The sequence below is a fragment of the Saccopteryx bilineata genome, chromosome 1, assembly GCF_036850765.1.
Source record: "Saccopteryx bilineata isolate mSacBil1 chromosome 1, mSacBil1_pri_phased_curated, whole genome shotgun sequence".
Classification (NCBI taxonomy): domain Eukaryota; kingdom Metazoa; phylum Chordata; class Mammalia; order Chiroptera; family Emballonuridae; genus Saccopteryx; species Saccopteryx bilineata.
The window spans coordinates 356,085,014-356,109,729 of NC_089490.1; the positions used below are offsets into that span (position 1 = coordinate 356,085,014).

Genomic DNA, 24,716 nt, shown 5'->3' on the forward strand with positions numbered 1-24,716 from the left:
AACTGCGAGTGAGAAAGAAAATTTTTTTATTCTGGAGGATAATTTGGCAGTTTATATCCTTTGTTCCAGTAATTCTCATTCTATAACTATACCCTATACACACACACAGCACAGAAGAAAGAACACGAGAAGAAACAATAGTCTTAAGAGGGTTATTTACAACTGGTAAATTAAGGAATTTGTTTATGCGACAAGGGACGGATTAAGTCACAATTTGATGGAGTACTAGAGGAATTTTTTTCTCCAGTTGTGTTGAAGTTTGCAGCGAACTAGGCCAATCCGTTTTGCCAACATTTGCCCACGGGCTGGCAAACAAACACTGTGGACGCGCGGTGTGCACTGGATTTTCGCGCTAGGACCAAGTGCGGGGTCTATGTTTACTGTGGACTTGTCTGGGGTGGACAGACTGTAGAGGGGACCAAAGCCCGGGAGGTCACCTCACTGGAGGCACACCCCATCCTAAGAGGACCCCCCGACCCAGGGAGCCCCGAGGTAAAACTGAGGGACTAGGGGTGGCCCAAAACCGGTGGCTTCGCCTCGAGAACTTGCGCTTCCGTCTTGCCGATGTCGGTATCGGCCTCAGCAATTGGCTCACACAATTCGGACAAGTCCTGCGACCGGAGTAATTTCCGGCTCAGACCTCCACCCGGGAACGTGCTCGCCATTAGGCACGCCCACAACACCCGGGCGCGGGACTGGAGGCACGTCTCCTCCGGCAGTGTCGGAGGACCACTGCGGTTCTGCGCTCGCCCCGACCCGTAGTCACACTGCAGATCCCGGAGCGCCGGAGGAGCCGCGAGGAGGCCGCGTTCAGGCCAGCGTTCGGCTGGGCCTAGAGTAGGACAGCTCCACCCGCCCCTCCCAGAGGTGCCGCCTCGGCTCCCCAGCTCGGCCCCGTCGGGGCGGTGCCAGGCCAATATGCCTGCGGTCCGACCCTCTCATTGGCCCGCGGCACAGCACCCGCCCAGGCCGGGCCCCGCGCCCAGTGGCAGGCGGAGCTAGCGGTTCGCGCCAAAATCACGTAGCTAATTCCTCCCCCGCGGGCTACGTCGCGCCCTCCTTTTTTTCAAACCCGGGGCTGGGCGGGGATTGGTGGGCCAATCCGTCACGTGGCTAACGGTCGCGGGAAGCCGCGGAGCCCGAACTTGCGGCTGGACTTGCGGAGACCACATCCTCGGCGCCCTGGTCGCCCCACCTCTGCCGGACAGTCCGCGTCGTAGGTGCCGCCGCTCCCGCCGCCGCCCGCAACCCTGAGCGCCCCGGAGCCGCAACCCACCGCCACGCAGATCCGCCGCCGCGGTCTCCAGACGCACCCAGTCGCACGTGGCAGACCCGCCCCCTGGGCCGGCCGCGTCCTGGACTCCGCGAGTCCCGGCTCTCCGGTTCTCCGCTCAGGCCCCAGGGTCGCGATGAGCTTCCTCAGCCGGCAGCAGCCGCCGCCGCCCCGCCGCGCCGGGATGTCCTGCACTTTGCGGCAGAAGCTGATCTTCTCGCCCTGCAGCGACTGCGAGGAGGAGGAAGAAGAGGAGGAGGAGGGCAGCGGCCACAGCACCGGGGAGGACTCAGCGTTTCAGGAGCCCGACTCGCCACTGCCGCCTGCGCGGAGCCCCACGGAGCCCGGGCCCGAGGGCCGCCGCTCGCCCGGCCCTGCCCCCGGCAGCCCCGGGGAACTGGAAGAGGACATGCTGCTGCAGAGCGCCTCCCCGGGCGCGGACGCGTCCGGCGCTGGAGCCGAGGGCGACTCGTGGGAGGAGGAGGGCTTCGGCTCCTCGTCGCCGGTCAAGTCGCCGGCGGCCGCCTACTTCCTGTGCAGCTCGTTCTCGCCGGTGCGCTGCGGCGGCCCGGAGTCCCCACGCGGGTACGGGGACCGCAGGGCCAGCGAGGGCCCCTGCCCGCGGCCGCCGGACCACCCGGGCACCCCGCCGCACAAGACCTTCCGTAAGCTGCGGCTCTTTGACACGCCGCACACCCCCAAGGTGAGGACGCGGGGCCGGGCGCCCCGAGCCCGCGCCAGGCCGGCCTTTAAAAAAGCCGAGGCGCGGTGAGTGGAGCGCGGCGCTGCCCGGGTTCGGTTACATAACCGCCCGGCCGCACCCCCTCACTCCAGCGCCGCGACACAAAGTTGGCAGCCTTTCTTTTGGGCCCTGCCCAGAAGTAGTCCGTTAAGATTATGTAACCGAACAAAGGGCCTCATCGGGGACTTCATGTTTCAGAGGGGCTGATCGGTGCCGTCAGGTGGCTCCCGATTGAACGCCCGCCAAATGGGGGCTGCCCCGACGTGGCGGCGGCCAGTGTGGCCCCGATAACGCGGGGTGGAAGGGTGCTGGCCGCCACCTGACACTCCCCGGCGCCGCGACCGGACGGTGCCTTTTAAACGCTGTCGTCTGTCTTGTAGTTGGGGCGGCGCACGCAGGAGTTCGGCTAAAATAATTCTCGTTCCCTTATCATTGCGTGTCATGTCACCATAACGGGGAAAGTTGGAGGTAGAGAGTGAGACTGCGCTTGGACAGGGGAGAAAAGGCTAGCCTCCCAAACATTTAGTCTTACAGACTTGTAAATCAGAGTAGCATTTAAGCCTCTAATGAAATATAAAGTAGGCGTTCAACACCTGTTTGTTAAGTGGCAAGAAAATATGCTGATTACCACTTGTAGAACTTTAGAAGTAACATTTTAAAACGGACACTTCCCGAAATTAAGGCAAGTATCCCATTTGTAAGGATAATATGGAAAGTGTACCTGTTTAAGTGAGTAAGACTACTTCAGGAAGATGTGTGCTTTTGCGCTTTACTGTTGATTCGACTTGCCCAAGGGAGATCCCTCTGGAAGTGAGGGCGGAGCCCCGTGGAGGTCGGCTTCTCAGAGCCTTCTGTAGCTGGGAAGTGGGGGAAGGGGAGAGCTTTCCCGGGGCTCCCAGGCTGCTTTCTATTTTTAGAAAGGCTTTGTTAACTTATAGCCTCTGGAATGAACTTAAATTTTAGTATGCGTTCATTCTCTTTAGGGATCTAGACCTTACTTGGCAATCTGTTTCAAAAGTGGTTAACAGCCCGTTTCAGACTCCTAAGTTAACTATTTTATTTGATACACTCTAGTATTTCAAGGCTTGTGTTTCTTTCACTTACACGTTCAGCCAGGAGAGAGGCTTGTTGACAGATTGTGAAGACTGTCTGTAGGATATGGATTCTAAAAACTTTCTTTTCCCTCTCATAGAGCTTGCTTTCCAAAGCACGAGGAATTGATTCCAGCTCTGTTAAACTCCGAGGTGGTTCTCTATTCATGGATACAGAAAAATCAGGAAAAAGAGAAATTGACATTCGACAGACGCCTCAAGTGAATATCAATCCTTTTACACCAGACTCGGTGTTACTTTATTCCTCAGGACAGTGTCGTAGAAGAAAGAGAACTTACTGGAATGAGTGAGTTATTCAATATTTTGATTCCCCAGCTACCAAAGATTGGTTTAGTATACTTACAAAAATTTAATTTTTAACTAAATGACATGGGATTATGTTCTGCAATTTTTCACTATTACTAGAACCTATTTATCAGCAGAGATAGGTAGGAATTAATCAGCTGTGGAAAAGCAATGGCATGAGAAGGGAAGAAAAAATATCTGGAACGGTGGCATAGTGGATAGAGCATTGGCCTGGACCCTGAGGACCTAGGTTCGATACCCTAAGGTTGCTGCCTTGAGAGTGGGATCGTAGTCATAGACATGACCCCAAGGTCTCTAGCTTGAGCCTCAAAAGGTCGCTGACTTGAGCCAAGGGGTCTCTGGCTCAGTTGGAGCCCCCCACTAACCCCCATGCAGGGATGAGAAAGCAATCAGTGAACAACTAAGCTGCCACAACTATGAGTTGATGCTTATCTCTCTCAAAAAAGAAAAATTCTAGAATCCTGGCTGGATAACTGGTTGGAGGGTCATTGGGAAGAGCAGAGGTTGCTGATTTGATCTCCAGTAAGTGCATACAGGAACAGATCTTTGTTTCTGTCTTCCCACCTCTTAAAAAGTCTAGACAGCTGGTAAAAAACCCACTGGTGTCAAAAATGAGGTAGCCAGAGAGAGTTGATTGAGAAAGACTTTAATTTTCATATGGTTGGTGGTGTTGGCTTATGGTTAATGGGCATATCTCAATAGGGATCACATTTTCATCAGCTGAGCTGTTTTTTGTTTTATTTTTTTTAAGAGAGAGTAAGAGAGACAGGAACATCAGTTCGTTTCTGTATATGCCCTGACTGGGGATCAAACCCACAACCTCTGCACTTCAGAACGATGCTCTAACCAACTGAGATATCCGGCCAGGACTGTGGGGTTTTTTTGTTTGTTTGTTTAAGATTTTTAAAATTGATTTTACAGAGAGAGGAAGAGGGTGGAACAAGAATTGTATCAACTCATAGTTGCTACACTTTTAGTTCACTGATTGCTTGTTGTATGTGCCTTCACAGGGCAAGCCCTGAGTTTTTTTTTTTTGTTTTGTTTATTCATTATAGAGAGGAGAGAGAGAAAGAGAGAAAGAGAAGGTGGGGAGGAGCAGGAAGCATCAACTCCCATATGTGCCTTGACCAGGCAAGCCCAGGGTTTTGAACCGGCAACCTCAGCATTTCCAAGTTGACACTTTATTCACTGCGCCACCACAGGTCAGGCAAGCCCTGAGTTTTGAACCCACAACCTCAGCATCCCAGGTCTACGCTCTATTCACTGTATCATAGCACAGGAGGCATAGCTGAGCTGCATTTTCTAATTACAAAATTAAATGCTTTTCTGTTTTATTTCTTTTTTTAAGTGTGCGTGAAAGAGGAGGGGAAGATAGGGAAAGGCAGACAGGAAGTTAAAGAGATGAGAAGCACCTGACCAGGCGGTGGCACAGTGGATAGAGTGTTGGACTGGGATGCCAAGGACCCAGGTTCGAGACCCCTGGGTTGCCTGCTTGAGCGCGGGGCTCATCTGGTTTGAGCAAAAGTTCACCAGCTTGGACCCAAGGTCGTTGGCTCGAACAAGGGGATACTTGGTCTGCTGAGGGTCTGCGGTCCAGGCACATATGAGAAAACAATCTGTGAACAACTAAGGTGTAGCAATCAATGCTCAACGAAATACTAATGATTGATGCTTCTCATCTTTCCGTTCCTGTCTGTCCCTGTCTATCCCTCTTTCTGACTCTCTGTCTCTGTAAAAAAAAAAAAAAGATGAGAATCATCACCTCTGTTGCAACACCTTAGTTGTTAATTGATTGCTTTTTCATATGTGCCTCTGGGGGGGGGGCACTCCAGGGGAGCCAGTGACCTTGGGGTTGTTACTACAAACCTGTGCTCAAGCCATCTACCTCTGGGTTTTGAACCTGAGTCAGCGTCTCAGGCCAACGCTCTATCTACTGTGCAACTGCCTGGTCAGGCTCTTATTTGTTTTCATTCATTAAAATTCATGTCACCATGCACCTATTAGGAAAAGTTTTGGATCTGTAGTTGATATATTTCTGTTTTATTAATGAACAAAATACATTAATTTTCAGTTCCTGTGGTGAAGAGATGGAAGCCAGTGATTATGAGTTTGAAGATGAAACAAGACCTGCTAAAGTAAATAGCTTTTAATTTCCTTCTTGTTTTTGAACTTTGATTTTCTATTTCTTAGCAAGTTACATATATACGTGTTAAGTAAGCATTAAAACATACAATATAGTTTAAAAATTTTACTCATAAGTGCTATCACCATAGCAAAAAATCAGTTTTTTGTCTTTGTGTTATGCATATCATTACACTTTTTATTACAGAGAATTACAATTACTGAAAGCAATATGAAGTCACGGTATACGACAGAATTTCATGAGCTAGAGAAAATTGGCTCTGGAGAATTTGGTTCTGTGTTTAAATGTGTGAAGAGACTGGATGGATGCATTTATGCCATTAAGCGATCAAAAAAGCCATTGGCCGGCTCTGTTGATGAGTATGTTTTAAAATTTTTGTCTTTTAATCTTTTGTTCCATATGGTGTTAAAGATATTAGGTTTTAGGTCATCAGGCATTGAATCTAATTCTCTAACTTTTGAGAGGTTCTAATACAATCAGGAAAAGATTGTATTATTATAAATTAGTATTATAAAAATGATCCTTTTTATTTTATTGTTTTTAAATATTATTTTAAACAGAGTCAGAGGGACAGATGAACAGGAAGGGAGAGAGATGAGAAGCAGCAGTTCTTTATTGCAGCTTCTTAGTTCAGTGATTGCTTTCTCATACGTGCCTTGACTGGGGGCGCTACAGCAGAGCGAGTGACCCCTTGTTCAAGACAGTGACCTTGGGCTCAACCCAGTGTGATGCCTCACTCAAGCTGGTGAGCCTGTGCTCAAGCCGGAGACCTCAGGGTTTCGAACCTGAGTCCTCTGTGTCCCAGTCGAGTGCTTTATCTACTGCGCCACTACCTGGTCAAGCAGATCCTTTTTATTTTATAACATTAGTTACTATTTGGACTTGGTAACATAATATAAGCTATCTGATTTTGAAACCTAACTGGTAAGGTTGCTTCTTTCTAACTGCCATTCTTTAATGGAAGGAATATTTTGGAGAAATCTGGCAAAGTCTTAACTTTCTCTCTTAAGCAAGTTGTTTTATAGCTTAATGGTAGATATGGAAGTCAAGTTTCTTTCATGAAGTTTCAGGTAAATTTAATTTAGACTTGAATAAAAATGATTTATCATTCTATTCTCAAAATTCTCCTAGGCAGAACGCTTTGAGAGAAGTATATGCTCATGCAGTGCTTGGACAGCATTCTCATGTAGTTCGGTATTTCTCTGCATGGGCAGAAGATGATCATATGCTCATACAGAATGAGTATTGTAATGGTGAGTAACATAATAGTTCCTTTGTAAACTTCTGAGTCAAATGAATGAATACTGAAGGAATACTTACTTTTATCTTAAGTCTGTCTCTCTTTTTTTTTTTTTTGTATTTTTTTTTTTTTCTGAAGCTGGAAACGGGGAGAGATAGACAGACTCCCGCATGCACCTGACTGGGATCCACCCGGCACGCCCACCAGGGGGCGATGCTCTGCCCCTCCAGGGCGTCGCTCTGTTGCGACCAGAGCCACTACAGAGCCACTCTAGCGCCTGGGGCAGAGGCCAAGGAGCCATCCCAGTGCCCGGGCCATCTTTGCTCCAATGGAGCCTCAGCTGCGGGAGGGGAAGAGAGAGACAGAGAGGAAGGAGAGGGGGAGGGGTGGAGAAGCAGATGGGTGTTTCTCCTGTGTGCCCTGGCCGGGAATCGAACCCGGGACTTCTGCACGCCAGGCCGACGCTCTACCACTGAGCCAACCGGCCAGGGGTCTGTGTCTCTTTTATCTCTTAAAAATCAAAGACCAGAAGCTGACATAATTTCAAGGGCAAGTAATGCCTACCTAATGTTAAATAAAGATTGGGGCCTGACCAGGCGGTGGCGAAGTGAATAGAGCGTTGGACTGGGATGTGGAGGACCCAGGTTCAAAACCCCGAGGTTGCCAGCTTGAACGCGGGCTCATCTGGTTTGAGCAAAGGCTCGCCAGCTTGGACCCAAGGTCGCTGCCTTGAGCAAGGGGTTACTCAGTCTGCTTGAAGGCCCACTGTCAAGGCACATATGAGAAAGCAATCAATGAACTGAGGTGTCGCAATGAAAAACTGATGATTGATGCTTTTCATCTCTCTCCATTCCTGTCAGTCTGTCCCTATCTTCCCTCTCTGACTCTCTCTCTGTCTCTGTTAAAAAAAAAAAAATAGAAACCTTGTTCCTTCTACCTCAGTTGTAGAACAGGGCAAATTATTTATATGCTAGTTACTCAAATTAAACTGATTGTGAGAGGACACTAGTCTTGCCATACATATTTTGATATTTCTTGTGCCTGGCATGGTATGTGGGATATAGTAGTTAATAACATACATTTTCTGCATCTAGCCTTCCCTTTCATTATATGAACTGCTAGCATGGATAACAGTACTTATGACAGTAATTCTCCATTGATCTAAACTCAGCTGTTTTTTAAGGCATTCTGTAACCTTGCCCTCTCCCATCTATCAGATCTAGTTTACCACTACAATTCACCAAGACTCCTATTAAGTAAATTATTCTCTAGTTCCCTCCAAGAAAAACAAAATAAGCATGTATAGAGTTCAACTTGGGACTTATGTATAGCCTTTAATTTCATGTCCTTCAAGACCAACTTGGGTCCCTTTTTCATTAAATTTTTACCACAAGAGGTCTCCATTTTGATTCTTCTTCTTTTTTTTTTTACAGTGACATAGAGAGGGATAGATAGGGACAAATAGGAAGGGAGAGAGATGAGAAGCATCAATCATTAGTTTTTCATTGCAACACCTTAGTTGTTCATTGATTGCTTTCTCATATGTGCCTTGACTGCAGGCCTTCAGCAGACCGAGTAACCCCTTGCTCGAGCCAGCAACCTTGGGTCTAAGCTGGTGAGCTTTTTCTCTTTTTCTCAAACCAGATAAGCCTGCGCTCAAGCTGGCGACCTCGGGGTCTTGAACCTGGGTCCTTCCACATCCCAGTCCGACGTTCTATCCACTGTGCTACCGCCTGGTCAGGCCTAAACTTTCTTACAGAGGATAAATAAAAATGGCCCTATTGGCTACAGAAACATATGTGATAAAATAGTATTACACACTTAAATAAACTATGCATGTAAATATTACATTGTATATGCCCTTTGACGCAGCAGTGGGTTTCTAGGAGATATACTAAATATGTGTGAAATGACTAATGTACAAAGTTATGTCTTAGACCAAGGTATATATAGCTAAGCAAAGGCTTAGAAAGTATTTACAATGTTGATCAAATAGAGGATTGGTTAATGCATTACCATTCAGTTATACAGTGGAATTTGGTAGAAACATAATAAAGGAATAGTCTTTATGTATTGGTAAAGAACTATTTTCAAGATAATAAAAGTATCGCCTGACCAGGCGGTGGCGCAGTGGATAGAGTGTTGGACTGGGATGCAGAGGACCCAGGTTCGAGACCCTGAGGTCACCAGATTGAGTGCGGGCTCATCTGGTTTGAGCAAAAAAGCCCACCAGTTTGAACCCAAGGTTGCTGGCTCCAGCAAGGGGTTACTCGGTCTGCTGAAGGCCCGCGGTCAAGGCATATGTGAGAAAGCAATCAATGAACAACTAAGGTGTTGCAACACGCAATGAAAAACTAATGACTGATGCTTCTCATCTCTCTCCGTTCCTGTCTGTCTGTCCCTGTCTATCCCTCTCTCTCTCTGAAAAAAAAAAAGGTATTTACATAAAAAGGAGTTGAAAAGAATGCATAAGAAACATAACTGGTTTTCTTTGGGAAAAAGAACCAAGTGGGTTGCTGGGGTATATGGATTACAGAGACTATATTTTGTACCTATGTGAGTGTATTACCTATTGAAAAAGGAAGTAAAAGTTTTATTTCACAAGCAGATTGAAAGGAATAGGTCCTATAAAATGTCATTTGTCTCGGTAAAGATACAAGGAAGAAAAGTAAGACTGTGTCTGAAAGAAGAAAATGCTATTTTTTTTTTTCATGTTTCTTAGGTGGAAGTTTAGCTGATGCTGTAAGTATAAACTACAGAAGCATGAGCTACTTTATAGAAGCAGAGTTGAAGGATCTCCTTTTGCAAGTTGGTCGGGGCTTGAGGTATATTCACTCAATGTCTTTGGTTCACATGGATATAAAGCCTAGTAAGTACTACATATCCTCTGACCTGTGTTCTATAGGATTATAGAGAATAAATGATTTCTTTAAAACAGTATGAAATTATATATATCTTAGTATGGTTTTTCTTTTTTATTCAGTGAGAGGAAGGGAGGTAAAGACAGAAACCTGATCCCCCCGGGTAAGCCCACTGGGTGGTGATGCTCTGCCCATCTGGGACATTGCTCCGTTGCCCAGCAACTGAACTCTTCTTAGTGCCTGAGACAGAGGCCAGCAACTGGCTCCAGTAGAGCCATGGCTGCAGGAGTGGAATAGAAAGAGAGAGAGGCAAGAGGGGGAGGGATGGAGAAGCAGATGGTTCTCTCTCCTGTGTACTGTGACCAGAATCAAACCTGGGACATCCACACAGCAGGCCAATGCTCTACCACTGAGCTAGTTGGCCAGAGCCATTATGGTTTTTCATTGTTAGCTTAAAAGATCTTTGGCCAACTTACTAGTATTGTTTTATGATTTCCATTCATCTCATTACCCCCCAAAATTTGATTTAGTGACCTAATTTTTATTAGGAGCTGAAAAAATTTGGGGCGTCTTGTGTAAACTACTCAGTCTCAAAGTGTGATCTTTGTTTAAAGCCTCTTGTAGACTGTAAAACTGTAATTATAAATTAAACTTGGCCCTGCTATCAGGGTTATTAGAATAAAATGTGAAAAAGTTTTGAAAAGTTAGTACTATACAAATGTGATAGTATTTCTAATCTGTAAAAGAATAAAAATGGTTATTGTATGACTCAGAAAACAAAGTTGCATGTATTATGGTATTAATTTTATTAAGTCTGGCCAGCTAGCTTGGATGGTTAGAGCAGTAGTAGTCAACCTGGTCCCTACCGCCCACTAGTGGGCATTCCAGCTTTCATGGTGGGCGGTAGCAGAGCAACCAAAGTATAAATAAAAAGATATATTTAACTATAGTAAGTTGTTTTATAAAGATTTATTCTGCCAAACTTAGGGAAAATCTGACATAAAGTACTTGGTAAGTAATTATTATTATATACCTTAACTTGCTGTAACTCTGCTTTATAAATTTTATAAAGTAAAGTTACTTCCCTACATTATAAATCACCATTACTGTAGAACCGGTGGGCGGTTAGAAAATTTTACTACTAACAGAGATACTCAAGTGGGCGGTAGATAGGTATAAAAAAGTTGACCACCCCTGGGTTAGAGCATCGTCCTGAAGCACAGAGGTTGTTGATTTAATCCCTGGTTAGGGCACGAGCAGGACCAGATCTCTGTTTCTGTTTCTTTCTCTCTCTCCCCCTCTCCCCCTCTCTCCCTCTCTCCCTCTCTCCCTCTCTCCCTCTCTCCCTCTCTCTCTCTCTCTCTCCCCCTCCCTTTCCCTCTCCCTCTCCCCCTCCCCCTCCCTCCCTCTCTCTCCCTCCCCTCCCTCCCCTCCCCCTCCTCCTTCCCCTCTTCCTCTCCCTTTCTCTTTGTTCTTCTCCCACTAAAATCATTTTTTAACAAAGTGTTAATTAAGGTTTTAAGTGAATCAGGCCTGGAAAATAGAAATACACATAGTGGTTTTATTTTTTCTTTTCATGTTAGACTTTTCCAGCCAAATAATCGGTTTTTATATATAAATGGTGCCAGTAGACCTACTATGGCTCAGAATAACAACATCAGAGTACTCTTTCAAAGACAGATTTCAAACTAAAGGTGTAGTGGTACCAATCAAGGTATAAACTTACATAATTTTAGCTTAAACTGAAAAGTTATTACAATAGTAGTAATAAGAACGGTATTTCCCCATGTATAAGATGCTCCCATGTATAAATATAAGATGCACCTTTAATTTTGGAGCCCAAAATTTCAAAAAAAATTTTTTACATAAAGTTACTGAACTGAAGTTTTATTTATCATAAAGTTCATACAACTCCTCATTATTATCAAAATTCCTCTCCATTAACTTGTCCTCATTTATGTCTGATGACAAATCATTGTCTTCAACAATGAGCGAAATAAAACAAAATGCAAATAAAAAACCTACAACCATTGTATAAGATACACCCAGTTTTTAGACCACAGAATTTTCGGGGAAGAGTGCATCTTGTACATGGGGAAATACAGTACATGTTAAAATTATTTTAAAATACCGACAAGCCAGACCAAAAAAAACCCCTAAATACCTACTCTTCTATTAATCTTTGGCTCTACAGTATAAAAAATGCCTGTGTTGCTAACAGTTTAGTGAAAAACTGAGATGTGAAAACGCTTTGATATCTTAATGCTATACATATATGGTGGTATTTCTAGCCTATAAAATACCATGAAAATGGAACATGCATTATAATTATTTTATCTTAAAAAAATGCAGGTGAGGCCCTGGCTGGCTGGCTCAGCCCTAGAGCATTGGCCCGGCATGTGGAAGTCCTGGGTTTGATTCTGGCCAGGGTACACAGGAGAAGCGCCCATCTGCTTCTCCACCCCTCCCTCTCTCCTTCCTCTCTATCTCTCTCTTCCCCTCCAGCAACCAAGGCTCCATTGGAGCAAAGTTGGCCTGGGCACTAAGGACCACTCCATGGCCTTCGCCTCAGGCGCTAGAATGGCTCCAGCCACAACGGAGCAATACCTCAGATGGGCAGAGCATCGCCCTCTGGTGGGCATGCTGGGTGGATCTCAGTTGGGTGCATGTGGGAGTCTGTCTGACTGCCTCCCCTCTTCTAACTTTGGAAAAATACAGAAAAAAAAGGCAAGTGAATCTTATAATAACATCTTTGTGCAAATCCCTCTCATTTTATCAGAATGCCATAATAGTTTTATGGTTTTTTTAAAGTCAACTATCTCTACCTTTTTTATCAGCACATTGTAATTGCATCTGATAGCCAGATCATACAATTATTTTTCCCATTTAACCTGAGTTCTTTACATTTTTAATTTTTTTCAATTACAGCTTATATTTAATATTATTTTGTATTAGTTTCAGATGTACAGCAAAGTGGACAGAAAATTATGTACTTTACACAGTCGTTTCCCCCACTGACTGCTTCAAGCATCTGCCTGGCTCCATACATTGTTATCACAATATCATTGACTATAAATATTCTCAATGCTGAATCTACATCTTTGTGATTGTTCTGTAATTACCAATTTGTGTTGCTTCATCCCTTCACCTATTTCACCCAGCCTCCAACCCCCCTCCTCTCTGACAGCTGTCAGTCTTGTTCTCTGTATCTGAGTGTTTCTATATAGTTTATTTATATTGTTCATTAGATTCCACATGTAAGTAAAGTCATATGGTATGTCTTTCTTTGATTTATTTCACTTAGCATAGCATAATACCCTCTAGGTCCATGATGGGGAACCTTTTTATAAAAAACCGCCCACTTTTGCAGTGCTGGTTAACCTGGTCCCTCCCGCCATTGGCCCACCATGAAAGCTGGAACTCCCACTAGTGGGCAGGAGGGACCAGGTTGACCAGCACTGCAGAAGTGGGCAGTTTTTATAAAAAGGTTCGCCATCTCGGCTCTGGGTCCAAACTTGATATTGCAAAAAGTAAGATTCATTTTCTTTTTATATCTGAGTAGTATTCCATTGTATATCTTACTCATCTATTGAAGGGCTTTTGGGTTGTTTCCATGTCTTAGCTATTTTAAATAACGGTGCAGTGAACATAGGAGTGCATATATTCTTTCATTCTTTCATATTAGTGTTTCAGGTTTCTTTGGGTATATTCCCAGAAGTGGAATTACTGGGTTTTAAGGCAATTTAGTTTTTAATTTTTTGAGGAAACTCCACACTGTTTTCCATAGTGATTGCATCAGTCTGCATTCCCACCAACAGTACACTAGGGTTGCCTTTCCTCCACATTCTTTTTTTTTTTTTTTTTTTTTGCTTTTTTTTTTTTTTGCATTTTTCTGAAGCTGGAAACAGGGAGAGATAGTCAGACAGACTCCCGCATGCGCCCGACCGGGATCCACCCGGCACACCCACCATGGGGCGACGCTCTGCCCACCAGGGGGCGATGCTCTGCCCATCCTGGGCGTCGCCATGTTGCGACCAGAGCCACTCTAGCACCTGAGGCAGAGGCCACAGAGCCATCCCCAGCGCCCGGGCCATCTTTGCTCCAATGGAGCCTTGGCTGCGGGAGGGGAAGAGAGAGACAGAGAGGAAAGCGCGGCGGAGGGGTGGAGAAGCAAATGGGCGCTTCTCCTATGTGCCCTGGCTGGGAATCGAACCCGGGTCCTCCGCATGCTAGGCCGACGCTCTACCGCTGAGCCAACCGGCCAGGGCCTCCTCCACATTCTTGACAACACTTGTTGATTTATTGATGATAGCCATTCTGACAGATGTGAGGTGGTATTTCATTTTGATTTGCATTTCTTTTTTTTTTTTTCCTTTTTTTATTTTTCTGAAGCTGGAAACGGAGAGGCAGGCAGACAGACTCCCACATGCGCCCGACAGGTATCCACCCGGCACGCCCACCAGGGGGCGATGCTCTGCCCATCCGGGGCATCGCTCTGTCGTGACTAGAGCCACTCTAGCACCTGGGGCAGAGGCCAAGGAGCCATCCCCAGCGCCCGGGCCATCTTTTGCTCCAATGGAGCCTCGGCTGCGGGAGGGGAAGAGAGAGACAGAGAGGAAGGAGAAGGGGAAGGGTGGAGAAGCAGATGGGCACTTCTCCTGTGTTCCCTAGCCGGGAATCGAACCCAGGACTTCTGCACGCCAGGCCGACGCTCTACCGCTGTGCCAACCGGCCAGGGCCTTGATTTGCATTTCTCTGATAACTGATGTTGAACAACTTTACATATGTCTGTTAGCCATCTCTGGGTCTTCCTTGAAGAAGTGTCTGTTTAGTTTGCCCACTTTTTAATTGACTTGTTTCTTTTTCTGAAGTTAAGTTGTCTGATTTCTTTCTTTTTTTTTAAATAGTGTTTCTCTTTTTTTCTTTTTTTTAATTTTATTTATTCATTTTAGAGAGGAGAGAGAAAGGAAGAGAGGGAGACAGAGAGGGACAGAGAGAGGTGAGAGAGACAGAGAGAAGGTGGGGAGGAGCTGGAAGCATCAACTCCCATATGTACCTTGACCAGGCAAGCCCAGGGTTTCGAACCAGCGACCTCAGCATTTCCAGGTTGACACTTTATCCACTGCGCCACCACAGGTCAGGCTCTTTTTAATTTAGATATTAAACCTTACCAGAGTTATCGTTGGCAAATATGTTCTATTCAGTAGATTGTCTTTTTATTTTGTTGGTTTCTTTTGCTGTGCAAAAACTTTTCAGTTTGACATAGTCCCATTTGTTTAGTTTTTTGTTTGTTTCCCTTACGTGAAGAGATATACCAGAAAAAAAATATTGCTAAGGTAGATGTCCAAGATTTTTCTGCATGTATTTTTCCTAGGAGTTCTATGGTTTTGAATTTTACATTTTAGTCATTTGAGTTTTTCTTGTATATGGTTTGTATAAGATGGTGGTCTAGTCTCTCTCTTTTTTGGGGGGGGGCATATATCCAATTTTCCCAACACCCAACATTTATTGAATAGACTGCCTTTACCCCTTTGTATGTTGTGCCCTTTGCCAAATATCAGTTGACCATAAAGGAGTACATTTATTTCTGGGCTCTATTCTGTTCCATTGATCTATGAGTCTCTTTATGCCAGTGACATACTTTAAAAAATTTTTTTTTCTTTTTTACAGAGACAGAGAGAGAGTCAGAGAGGGATAGACAGGGACAGACAGACAGAAACGGAGAGATAAGAAGCATCAATCATTAGTTTTTCGTTGTGTATTGCAACACCTTAATTGTTCATTGATTGCTTTCTCATACGTGCCTTGACCGTGGGCCTTCAGCAGACCGAGTAACCCCTTGCTCGAGCCAGCGACCTTGGGTCCAAGCTGGTGAGCTTTTGCTCAAACCAAATGAGCCCTCGCTCAAGCTGGCGACCTCGGGGTCTCGAACCCGGGGTCTCCGCATCCCAGTTCGACACTCTACCCACCGCCTGGTCAGGCCAAAACAGTTTTTTTTTTTTTTTTTTTTTTTTCCATTTTTCTGAAGCTGGAAACAGGGAGAGACAGTCAGACAGACTCCCGCATGCGCCCGACCGGGATCCACCCGGCACGCCCACCAGGGGCGACGCTCTGCCCACCAGGGGGCGATGCTCTGCCCATCCTGGGCGTCGCCATGTTGCGACCAGAGCCACTCTAGCGCCTGGGGCAGAGGCCACAGAGCCATCCCCAGCGCCCGGGCCATCTTTGCTCCAATGGAGCCTTGGCTGCGGGAGGGGACGAGAGAGACAGAGAGGAAAGCGCAGCGGAGGGGTGGAGAAGCAAATGGGCACTTCTCCTGTGTGCCCTGGCCGGGAATCGAACCCGGGTCCTCCGCATGCTAGGCCGACGCTCTACCGCTGAGCCAACCGGCCAGGGCCAAAACAGTTTTTTTAAATTTATTAATTTTAGAGAGAGAGGAGGAAGGGTGAGAGAAACATCTACCATTCCACCCATCTCTGCATTCATTGGTTGACTCTTGTGTGTGGGATGGAACTTGCAACATTGGCATATCAGGAGTACGCTCCAACCAACTGAGGTACCCTGACAGGGCACATGCTGTTTTGATTAGTATGATTTTACTACTATAGTATGTCTTGGATTAGTATGGTATAGTTTGATATCAGGTAGTGTGATAACTCTACCTTTGTTCTTTCTCAAGATTGTTGAAGCTAATTGGGATCTTTTGTGGTCCCATATAATAGTTCTGTGAAGTATGCCATTGGTAGGAATTATGTTTAATCTATAGTTTGCTTTGGGTAGTATGGACATTTTAATGATGTTAGTTCTTTCTATCCGTGAACACTGTATATGCTTCCACTTACTGGTATCTTCTTTAGTATCTTATTCCCCCACCCCCCCAACCTCGTTGATTTGAGAGAGCGAGAAAAGTATTAACTTGTTTTTCCATTTAGTTGTTTCATTTAGTTGTGTACTTATTTGGTTGTTTCTTGTATGTGCCCTGACTGGGGATCAAACCTGCAACCATATTGTTGTAGGATGATGCTCTTTTTTTTTTTTTTAATTTTATTTATTTTTTTACAGAGACAGAGTGAGTCAGAGAGGGATAGACAGGGACAGACAGACAGGAACGGAGAGAGATGAGAAGCATCAATCATTAGTTTTTCATTGTATGTTGCAACACCTTAGTTGTTCATTGATTGCTTTCCCACATGTGCCTTGACCATGGGCCTTCAGCAGACCGAGTAACCCCTTGCTGGAGCCAGCAACCTTGGGTTCAAGCTAGTGGGCTTTTTGCTCAAACCAGATGAGCCTGCGCTCAAGCTGGCAACCTTGGGGCCTCGAACCTGGGTCCTCTGCATCCCAGTCCGACGCTCTATCCACTGCGCCACCGCCTAGTCAGGCAGGATGATGCTCTTAACTGACTGAGCTAACCAGCCAGGGCCTTATAATACTACTTTTTTTTTTTAAGTGAAAGACAGAGTTCTGCACGCTCCCCCATTGGGATCTACCTGGCAAGCTCCCTAAAGGGCAATGCTCTGCCTATCTTAAGGCCACTGCTCCATTGCTTGGCAAGTAGGGAAGTAACTTTACTTTATAAAATTTATAAAGCAGAGTTACAGCAAGTTAAAGCATATACTACTAATAATTACTTACCAAGTACTTTATGTCGGATTTTCGCTAAGTTTGACAGAATAAATCTTGATAAAACAACTTACTATAGTTAAATCTATCTTTTTATTTATACTTTGGTTGCTCCGCTACCGCACACTATGGAAGCTGGAATGCCCACTAGTGGGTGGTAGGGACCAGGTTGACTACCACTGGGCTAGGGTATTAAGTGTCAAACATAGTAGACCCTTGTATTGTAAGTACAGAAGTTGAAAATAATTAAGTTTTCAAATTTCAAATTTATAAATACCACCACAAAATATGTTGTCCTATGTATACATAAAACAAAACTGGGAAGATGACTTGACTATCATAAGTTCAGTACTATTTTGATAAAACTATTAAAATGAAATCTGCCACTAAAACTACATTAGTTACAAGCTTAATCAAATTTGAAGATAACAAAGTATAAAAAAGTGTTCATTGAGCTGAAATAGTGAACCACAAAGCCACGATGTGATAAAAGACGCTAGCTATATGGTCAGCCAAACTCAACAGGTACATGACTCATTCTTTTCACACCAGTCCTGTAGCATTAGATTAAAATTTGTACTTTGGCAGCATTACAAATTACTCTTAGTGCCTTTTGTATTGTTTCTGAATAGTTAAAACCTCTGAAGATCAGTATGCAGATGTGAAGAGAATCATGTAGTGGTTTCTAAGTGTTCAAGGAACAGTGCTAGGCCAGAAAATATATTTATAGAAAATAAAACCTCATTTTCCATGCTGAGACTCTCACTTTCCTTGGGTTTGGGTTATAACATAAAAGAATCTATATATTTAAAAGCTTTCTGGATGATTCTGATGTGTCCCAGTTGTGAACTTTGGATATTCTGTTATTAATGTGGCTTATTTAAATAACTTTTTGACAGGTAATATTTTCATATCTCGAACCTCAATCCCAAATGCTACCTCTGAAGATGGAGATGAAGATGACTTGATATCCAACAAAGTTATCTTTAAAATAGGTAAGAAAGAAAGATAACCAGATTATTGTTTTAAAATAGAGAGATGCTGGTGTGTTTAACTCTTTGATGTATTTTTTCAATACTTCTAGGTGATCTTGGACATGTAACAAGAATCTCTAGTCCACAAGTTGAAGAGGGTGATAGCCGTTTTCTTGCAAATGAAGTTTTGCAGGAGGTAAATTTTCTTCTTTAATAATGCCATTTGTGGCCCTGGCCAGTTAGCTCAGTGTGTCAAGAGCGTCCTCCTAAAATGACAAGATTACGAGTTTGATCTCCAGTTAAGGCACACACAAAGAATGCATAACTTAGTGAAACAACAAATGAATGTTGCTTTCCTTCCCCTCCCCTCTCCCCTCCTTTCTCTATCTCTCTAAAAATAAGTCAATCAGTACAAAAAAATTTAAGTCCTGGCCAGATAGCTTGGTTGATGGGAGCATTGTCCTGGAGCACAGAGGTTGCTGGTTTTGATTCTATGGTTGTGGCACATTGAGGAGCAGCTTAATGTTCCTGTCTCTCTCTCTCTCTCTCTCTCTCTCTCTCTCTCTCTCTCAAAAACAAAAAAAAAACCCAGCCTGACCAGACTGTGGTGCAGTGGATAGAGTGTTAACCTGGGATGCCAAGGACCCAGGTTCAAAACCCCAAGGTTGCCAGCTTGAGCACCAGCTCGCTGGCTTAAGCAAGGGGTCACTGACTGAATTGCAGTTCCCCCCAAAACCCTGTCAAGGGACAGGTAGGAAAGCAGTCAGTAAACGACTAAGGTGCCACAACGATGAATTGATGCTTTTCATCTCTTCCTTCTGTCTGTCTGTGTGTCTCTCTCACTTAAAAAAAGCCATTTACTTTACAATACTTATTAGCATTTGATAAGTGTATAAATGCAGATGTGTTAAATTATAAGCTAATAACTGAATAGTAATACAAAATAAAAAGTCTGAAGCAAGAGCAAGTAAAAGTAAAGATTTAAAATGTTCAACATTGGAGTTGTAGTAAAAGAGAAGTTCCCATACACTACTGATGGAAATTTAAATTGGCATGGCATTTTTGGAGAGCTAAGTATATTAATAACTAGTAACATTTTAAAATCAGGCGAACTTTGACCCAGAATTTCTGAGTCTTACTGAAATATTCCTATACAAAGAACAATGTAAATAAGTATTTAGTAACACAGGAATGATTATATAAATTATAGCTCACAGTTAATACTGTTTTGAAGAGGGATGAAATATTTCTTAATTAGTTTAGAATGAAAATAGAGCAAGTCGCCCTGGTCATATGGCTCAGCTGGTTAAGAGTATTGTCGCGAGGTATGGAGGTTGCTGGTTCGATTCTCAATCAGAGCACATACAGGAACAGCTCGAGGTTCTTCCCTCCTTTCCCCCCTCCTTTCCCCACTTCCTTTCCTCTCTTGCTGAAATCAATAAATAAAAATTTTAAATATATAACAAGTAGAACAAATAAATTATATGAACATTGTTCTTATTATGTATATTTGTATCTTATATGTATAGGTGTATTTATTTTCAGTGTATGTATGTTTTGTGTTTTCATACAAATGCACCTAGAGGGATAGAAATGTCTTCTGAGGGTTGAATTGGGTTAATGATAGAGGAAACATTGCTTTTAGAAATACATTTACCACCCCTCCCTCCTGAAGTGTATAAAAATATTTTTTTAGGTTTTTTAAAAATTTCTTAATTTTGAGAGAGAGAGAAAGCAGAATGGAAAAGCAGGAAGCAGAAATTCCTAGTAGTTGCTTCCAGTATGTGCCTTTACCTGGCAAGCCCAGGGTTTTGAACCGGCGACCTTACCTTTCTAAGTCATCTTTTATCCACTGTGCCACCACAGATCAAGTGTATATTACTTTATAATTAGTATAATTATCCCAAATTTACTTGTTCTCTGAATAGGTCCTAAACTTCAATGTGGCATTGAATATTTTAATTTTGTCCTGTTTCTCAACTATTATAAATCATTATGAGGTATAATCTTACCTTATTTTGACAATTTTTTATATTTCCTTACATTTTTTTCCTTAATTTTACAGGATTATTCCCATCTACCAAAAGCAGATATTTTTGCCCTTGCCCTCACAGTGGTATGTGCTGCTGGTGCTGAACCTCTCCCCAGAAATGGAGATCAGTGGCATGAAATCAGACAGGGTAGATTACCTCGGATTCCACAAGTGCTTTCCCAAGAATTTACAGAGTTGCTAAAGGTGAGTATTTTATATATGAAGTACTTTATTGATATAGTTCAGTATTTTACTAAGTCACATATTTTTGCCTTAATTTTATTTCTTTTCTTAAGGTTATGATTCATCCAGATCCAGAGAGAAGACCTTCAGCAATGGCACTGGTAAAGCATTCAGTGCTGCTTTCTGCTTCTAGAAAAAGTGCAGAACAATTACGAATAGAATTGAATGCTGAAAAGTTCAAAAATTCACTTTTGCAGAAGTAAGTGAGGATTTTTTGTTTTTACTTTGTTGTTTTCATTAGTTCACAAATGTTAATGTGATGATTTAGGCTTTCTGTCAGTGAAGGATATAGTGATTTGGATGTTATAAAGTTTGGAGACTTCTGCCTTAAATTTGTATTGTTTGTAAACTTTAAAATTATGATGGACATAAAATTTTTCTAAAAGTAACATATATTTGCAAGTGGTGATAATCCCCAAGCCATAGCTAAGTGAGCCTATATTTAGCTCCCCCAAACTCTTATCATAAATTAGAATTCCTTGAAACATTGTTTTTTTGTTTGTTTGTTTGTTAGTTTCTTCATTTTGTTTTTTTTAAGTGAGAGGAGGGATCAACAGATTACCACATGTGCCCAGCCTGGGATCCACCCAGCAACCCCCATCTGGGGCTGATACTTGAATCAACCAAGTTATCCTTAGTGCCTGGGGCTGACGCTCGAACAATTAAAGCCACTGGCTGTGTGAGGAGAAGAGAGAAAAGGGAGAGCAGGACGGGAAGAAAAGCAAATGGTCACTTTTCATGTGTGCCCTGACTGGGAATTGAACCGAGGACTTCCGCATACTGGGCCAATGGTCTAGCCCCTTGGTCGGCAAACTGCGGCTCGTGAGCCACATGGGGCTCTTTGGCCCCTTGAGTGTGGCTCTTCCACAAAAGACCGCGTGCAGATGCTACCTTGATAAGTAATGTACCTACCTGTATAGTTTGTTTTAAAAATTTGGCTCTCAAAAGAAATTTCAGTCATCGTACTGTTGATATTTGGTTCTGTTGACTAATGAGTTTGCCGACCACTGGTCTAGCCACATTAGCCATTCTGCCAGTGCCTAGAAACATTGTGAAACTAATTTTCAGGAAATGATGAGATTAATGTTGATTGGGTTAGTAGCTGATTCTCATATTTTGATGTAAATGACCTTTGACATTTTCAAAGGTAATTGGAATAAGTTTAATTCATTTGCTTTATTTTTTTTTAATTTTTTTCATTGATTTGGGGGGGGAGAGGAAGAGAGAGGAGCATCAAGTAACATAAATTAATTGTTCCTCCTAGTTGTTCTCTTTAGGCAGGGGTCCCCAAACTACGGCCCACGGGCCACATGCGGCCCCCTGAGGCCATTTATCCGGCCCCCGCCGCACTTCGGGAAGGGGCATCTCTCTCACGTGGTCAGTGAGAGGAGCATAGTTCCCATTGAAATACTGGTCAGTTTGTTGATTTAAATTTACTTGTTCTTTATTTAAAATATTGTATTTGTTCCCGTTTTGTTTTTTTACTTTAAAATAAGATATGTGCAGTGTGCATAGGGATTTGTTCATAGTTTTTTTTTATAGTCCAGCCCTCCAACGGTCTGAGGGACAGGGAACTGGCCCCCTATGTAAAAAGTTTGGGGACCCCTGCCTTTAGGTGTGCAGTCATTTGTTGCTTCTTTTTTATTATTATTATTTTTATTTAGTTAATGGAAGGGAGGCAGAGACAGACTCCTGCATGCGCCCTTACCAGGATCCACCCCACAAGCCCACTAGGGGGCAGTGCTCTGCCTGGCTGGGCCACAGCTCCATTGCTTGGCAACCAAGCTATTTTAGCACCTGAGGCAGAGGCATGGAGCCATCTTCAGCATCCTGGGGCCAACTTTGCTCAAACCATTCGAACCATGGCTGTGGGAGAAGAAGAGAGAGAGAGATTGGGGGAGGGGGAGTGGAGAAGCAGATGAGAGCCTCTCTTATGTATCTTGACCAGGAATCAAACCTCGGATATCCACATGCTGGGCCAACACTCTACCACTGAGCCAACCAGCCAAGGCCCGAGTTCATTTGTTTTATTACTACCAATTTGATTCTAACCTAATCTGACTTGAAATATGTAAAGATTTATTTGCCACTATTTTGATAGATACCGTTCGTACAGATAGGAATTAGAATTTTCCTTTCATCTCTTATGTAAAGATATTTTTACAATGTAAGAGTTTAGAGTTCTTTCTGAAGTTTTTATTAAAACCCAGTCATTACTAGCATCTTTATTAATTGTATTTAAGTGTATATATTTTAATTCTGATAGCACAAATAGATTATAAATTTAAGTTATTTGAACAGAAGCTAAAGTGTCATACTGTATTTTTTCCTCTTCTCAATTGCATGTTAGAATAATGATGACATGCAAAGATCTCCCAGCTGATAATACAGTTTTTGTTTGGCCTCTTAGAATCCTCCCTTTAGGCCCTGGCCAATTGGCTCAGTGGTAGAGCGTCAGCCTGGCGTGCAGGAGTCCCGGGTTCAATTTCCGGCCAGGACACACAGGAGAAGTGCCCATCTGCTTCTCCACCCCTCCCCCTCTCCTTCCTCTCTGTCTCTTTCTTCCCCTCCCGCAGTCAAGGCTTCATTGGAGCTGACGATGGCTCCGTGGCCTATGCCTCAGGCGCTAGAATGGCTCTGGTTGCAACAGAGCAACGCCCCAGATGGGCAGAGCATCGCCCCCTTGTGGGCATGCCAGGTAGAACCCGGTCAGGTGCATGCGGGAGTCTCTCTGATTGCCTCCCTGTTTCCAGCTTCAGAAAAATAAATAAATTAATTAATTAAAAAAAAGAATCCTCCCTTTATAGGATTTAGGTAAAAAGTCTTATTTTCTATTTTTATGTTTATAGAGAACTCAAGAAAGCCCAGATGGCAAAAGCTGCAGCCGAGGAAAGAGTACTCTTCACTGACCGGATGGCCACTAGGTCCACCACCCAGAGTAATAGAACATCTCGCCTTATAGGAAAGAAAATGAACCGCTCTGTCAGCCTTACCATATACTGAACTACTCATTTCCCACCTCCCCTAAAAAAACTGTGACAAGAGGAAGCTAAGCTAGGTTGAAATCACTGCTAGAATCCAGTTTGCTATTACTTTCTCAAAATCGGTGTCAGTAGTTATACTGAAATACATTTTAGGACTTTTATTTGTGAATTACAGTTAAAAGCTGTATTTTGACCAGTGCTCTATCAGGCTTTTGTCTAGTTTTACCAGTTAGTCTTCTGTAAGGATGTCAGTCACTGTTGGATGTTACATTGGCCTTTCCAGGTTTAACCACTGGTGGTTTGCTGCTTATAGTTGGCTGTTGCATTGTGATGAAAGGTATCCTTCCTCGTAGTGACTGGTAAAAAGGACTCAAGGGCTTTATTACAAACATTCTCCCTTCGAAAAGGGAAATGCTAAGAGAATCAGTTACTACTTAGCCTTCAATGTACCTGTGTGTCAGTCATATATATATATTTTTTTAATTGTGAATTATACTTGTATATCCAACTGGGAGCACTTTTAGGCACTGTATGAACCATGGAATAATTCTGTGGAAGTATTGCCTTGTGAATTTGCTGCTATTTTAGTTTTGTCTTTGCTGTAAAATTGTAGCATTAAACAATCATTGTTGTTAATAGGCTTTCTTTTGCAAACAATTATGTGAAATACATAGTTGCTCTTGATAAAAAGCAACTATTTGCCTTTTTCCCCCCTTTGAACTTTCAAGCTAGTGCATTGGAGAAATGCACCGTTTTCCCCTTTTGGAATGCTGTATTAATGTAGTATAAAGATGGTTGGTTTTGTAATTTTTTCTGATGATGCCCTTCCCTGACTTTAAAAAATGTTTCCTCTCTTCATCCAAGTTTTGTACTTTATTGTATTGTTAGTCTGTTTTTAACTGTTTTGCCCAGTTTCTCTTCTATATTTGTGTATATAAACTAATCTTGGTAATACTGTACATAGCTGTTTGAAATGCCAGAATGACTTCTGACTATTCCAAGCTTTTCATAAAATATATTTTATCTGTGATTAGCCATTTGACTAATAGTACTGGCTAATAGATGTGGGGGGTGGGGAATTTGTCTATTGTTTATTTTCCTATTGATTTTGGTTTAAAACATGTTTGCACTTGTCTGTTTGACTTGTGTTTTATTAACATTGATTGGCATATTAAAAGTCACT

At 43.3% G+C, this 24,716-nt stretch overlaps 1 protein-coding gene across 1 annotated transcript; it reads left to right on the forward strand.

Moving 5' to 3' along the window:
* The first annotated feature begins 1,271 nt into the window (after positions 1 to 1,271).
* Positions 1,272 to 24,716, forward strand: WEE1 (WEE1 G2 checkpoint kinase). Its single transcript, XM_066250929.1, has 11 exons — positions 1,272 to 1,976; positions 3,208 to 3,413; positions 5,505 to 5,568; positions 5,763 to 5,935; positions 6,708 to 6,829; positions 9,539 to 9,685; positions 18,200 to 18,295; positions 18,385 to 18,470; positions 20,340 to 20,510; positions 20,603 to 20,748; positions 23,399 to 24,716. The coding sequence occupies exons 1-11, from the start codon at positions 1,410 to 1,412 to the stop codon at positions 23,550 to 23,552; spliced, it is 1,932 nt and encodes a 643-aa protein (XP_066107026.1). The 5' UTR covers positions 1,272 to 1,409; the 3' UTR covers positions 23,553 to 24,716.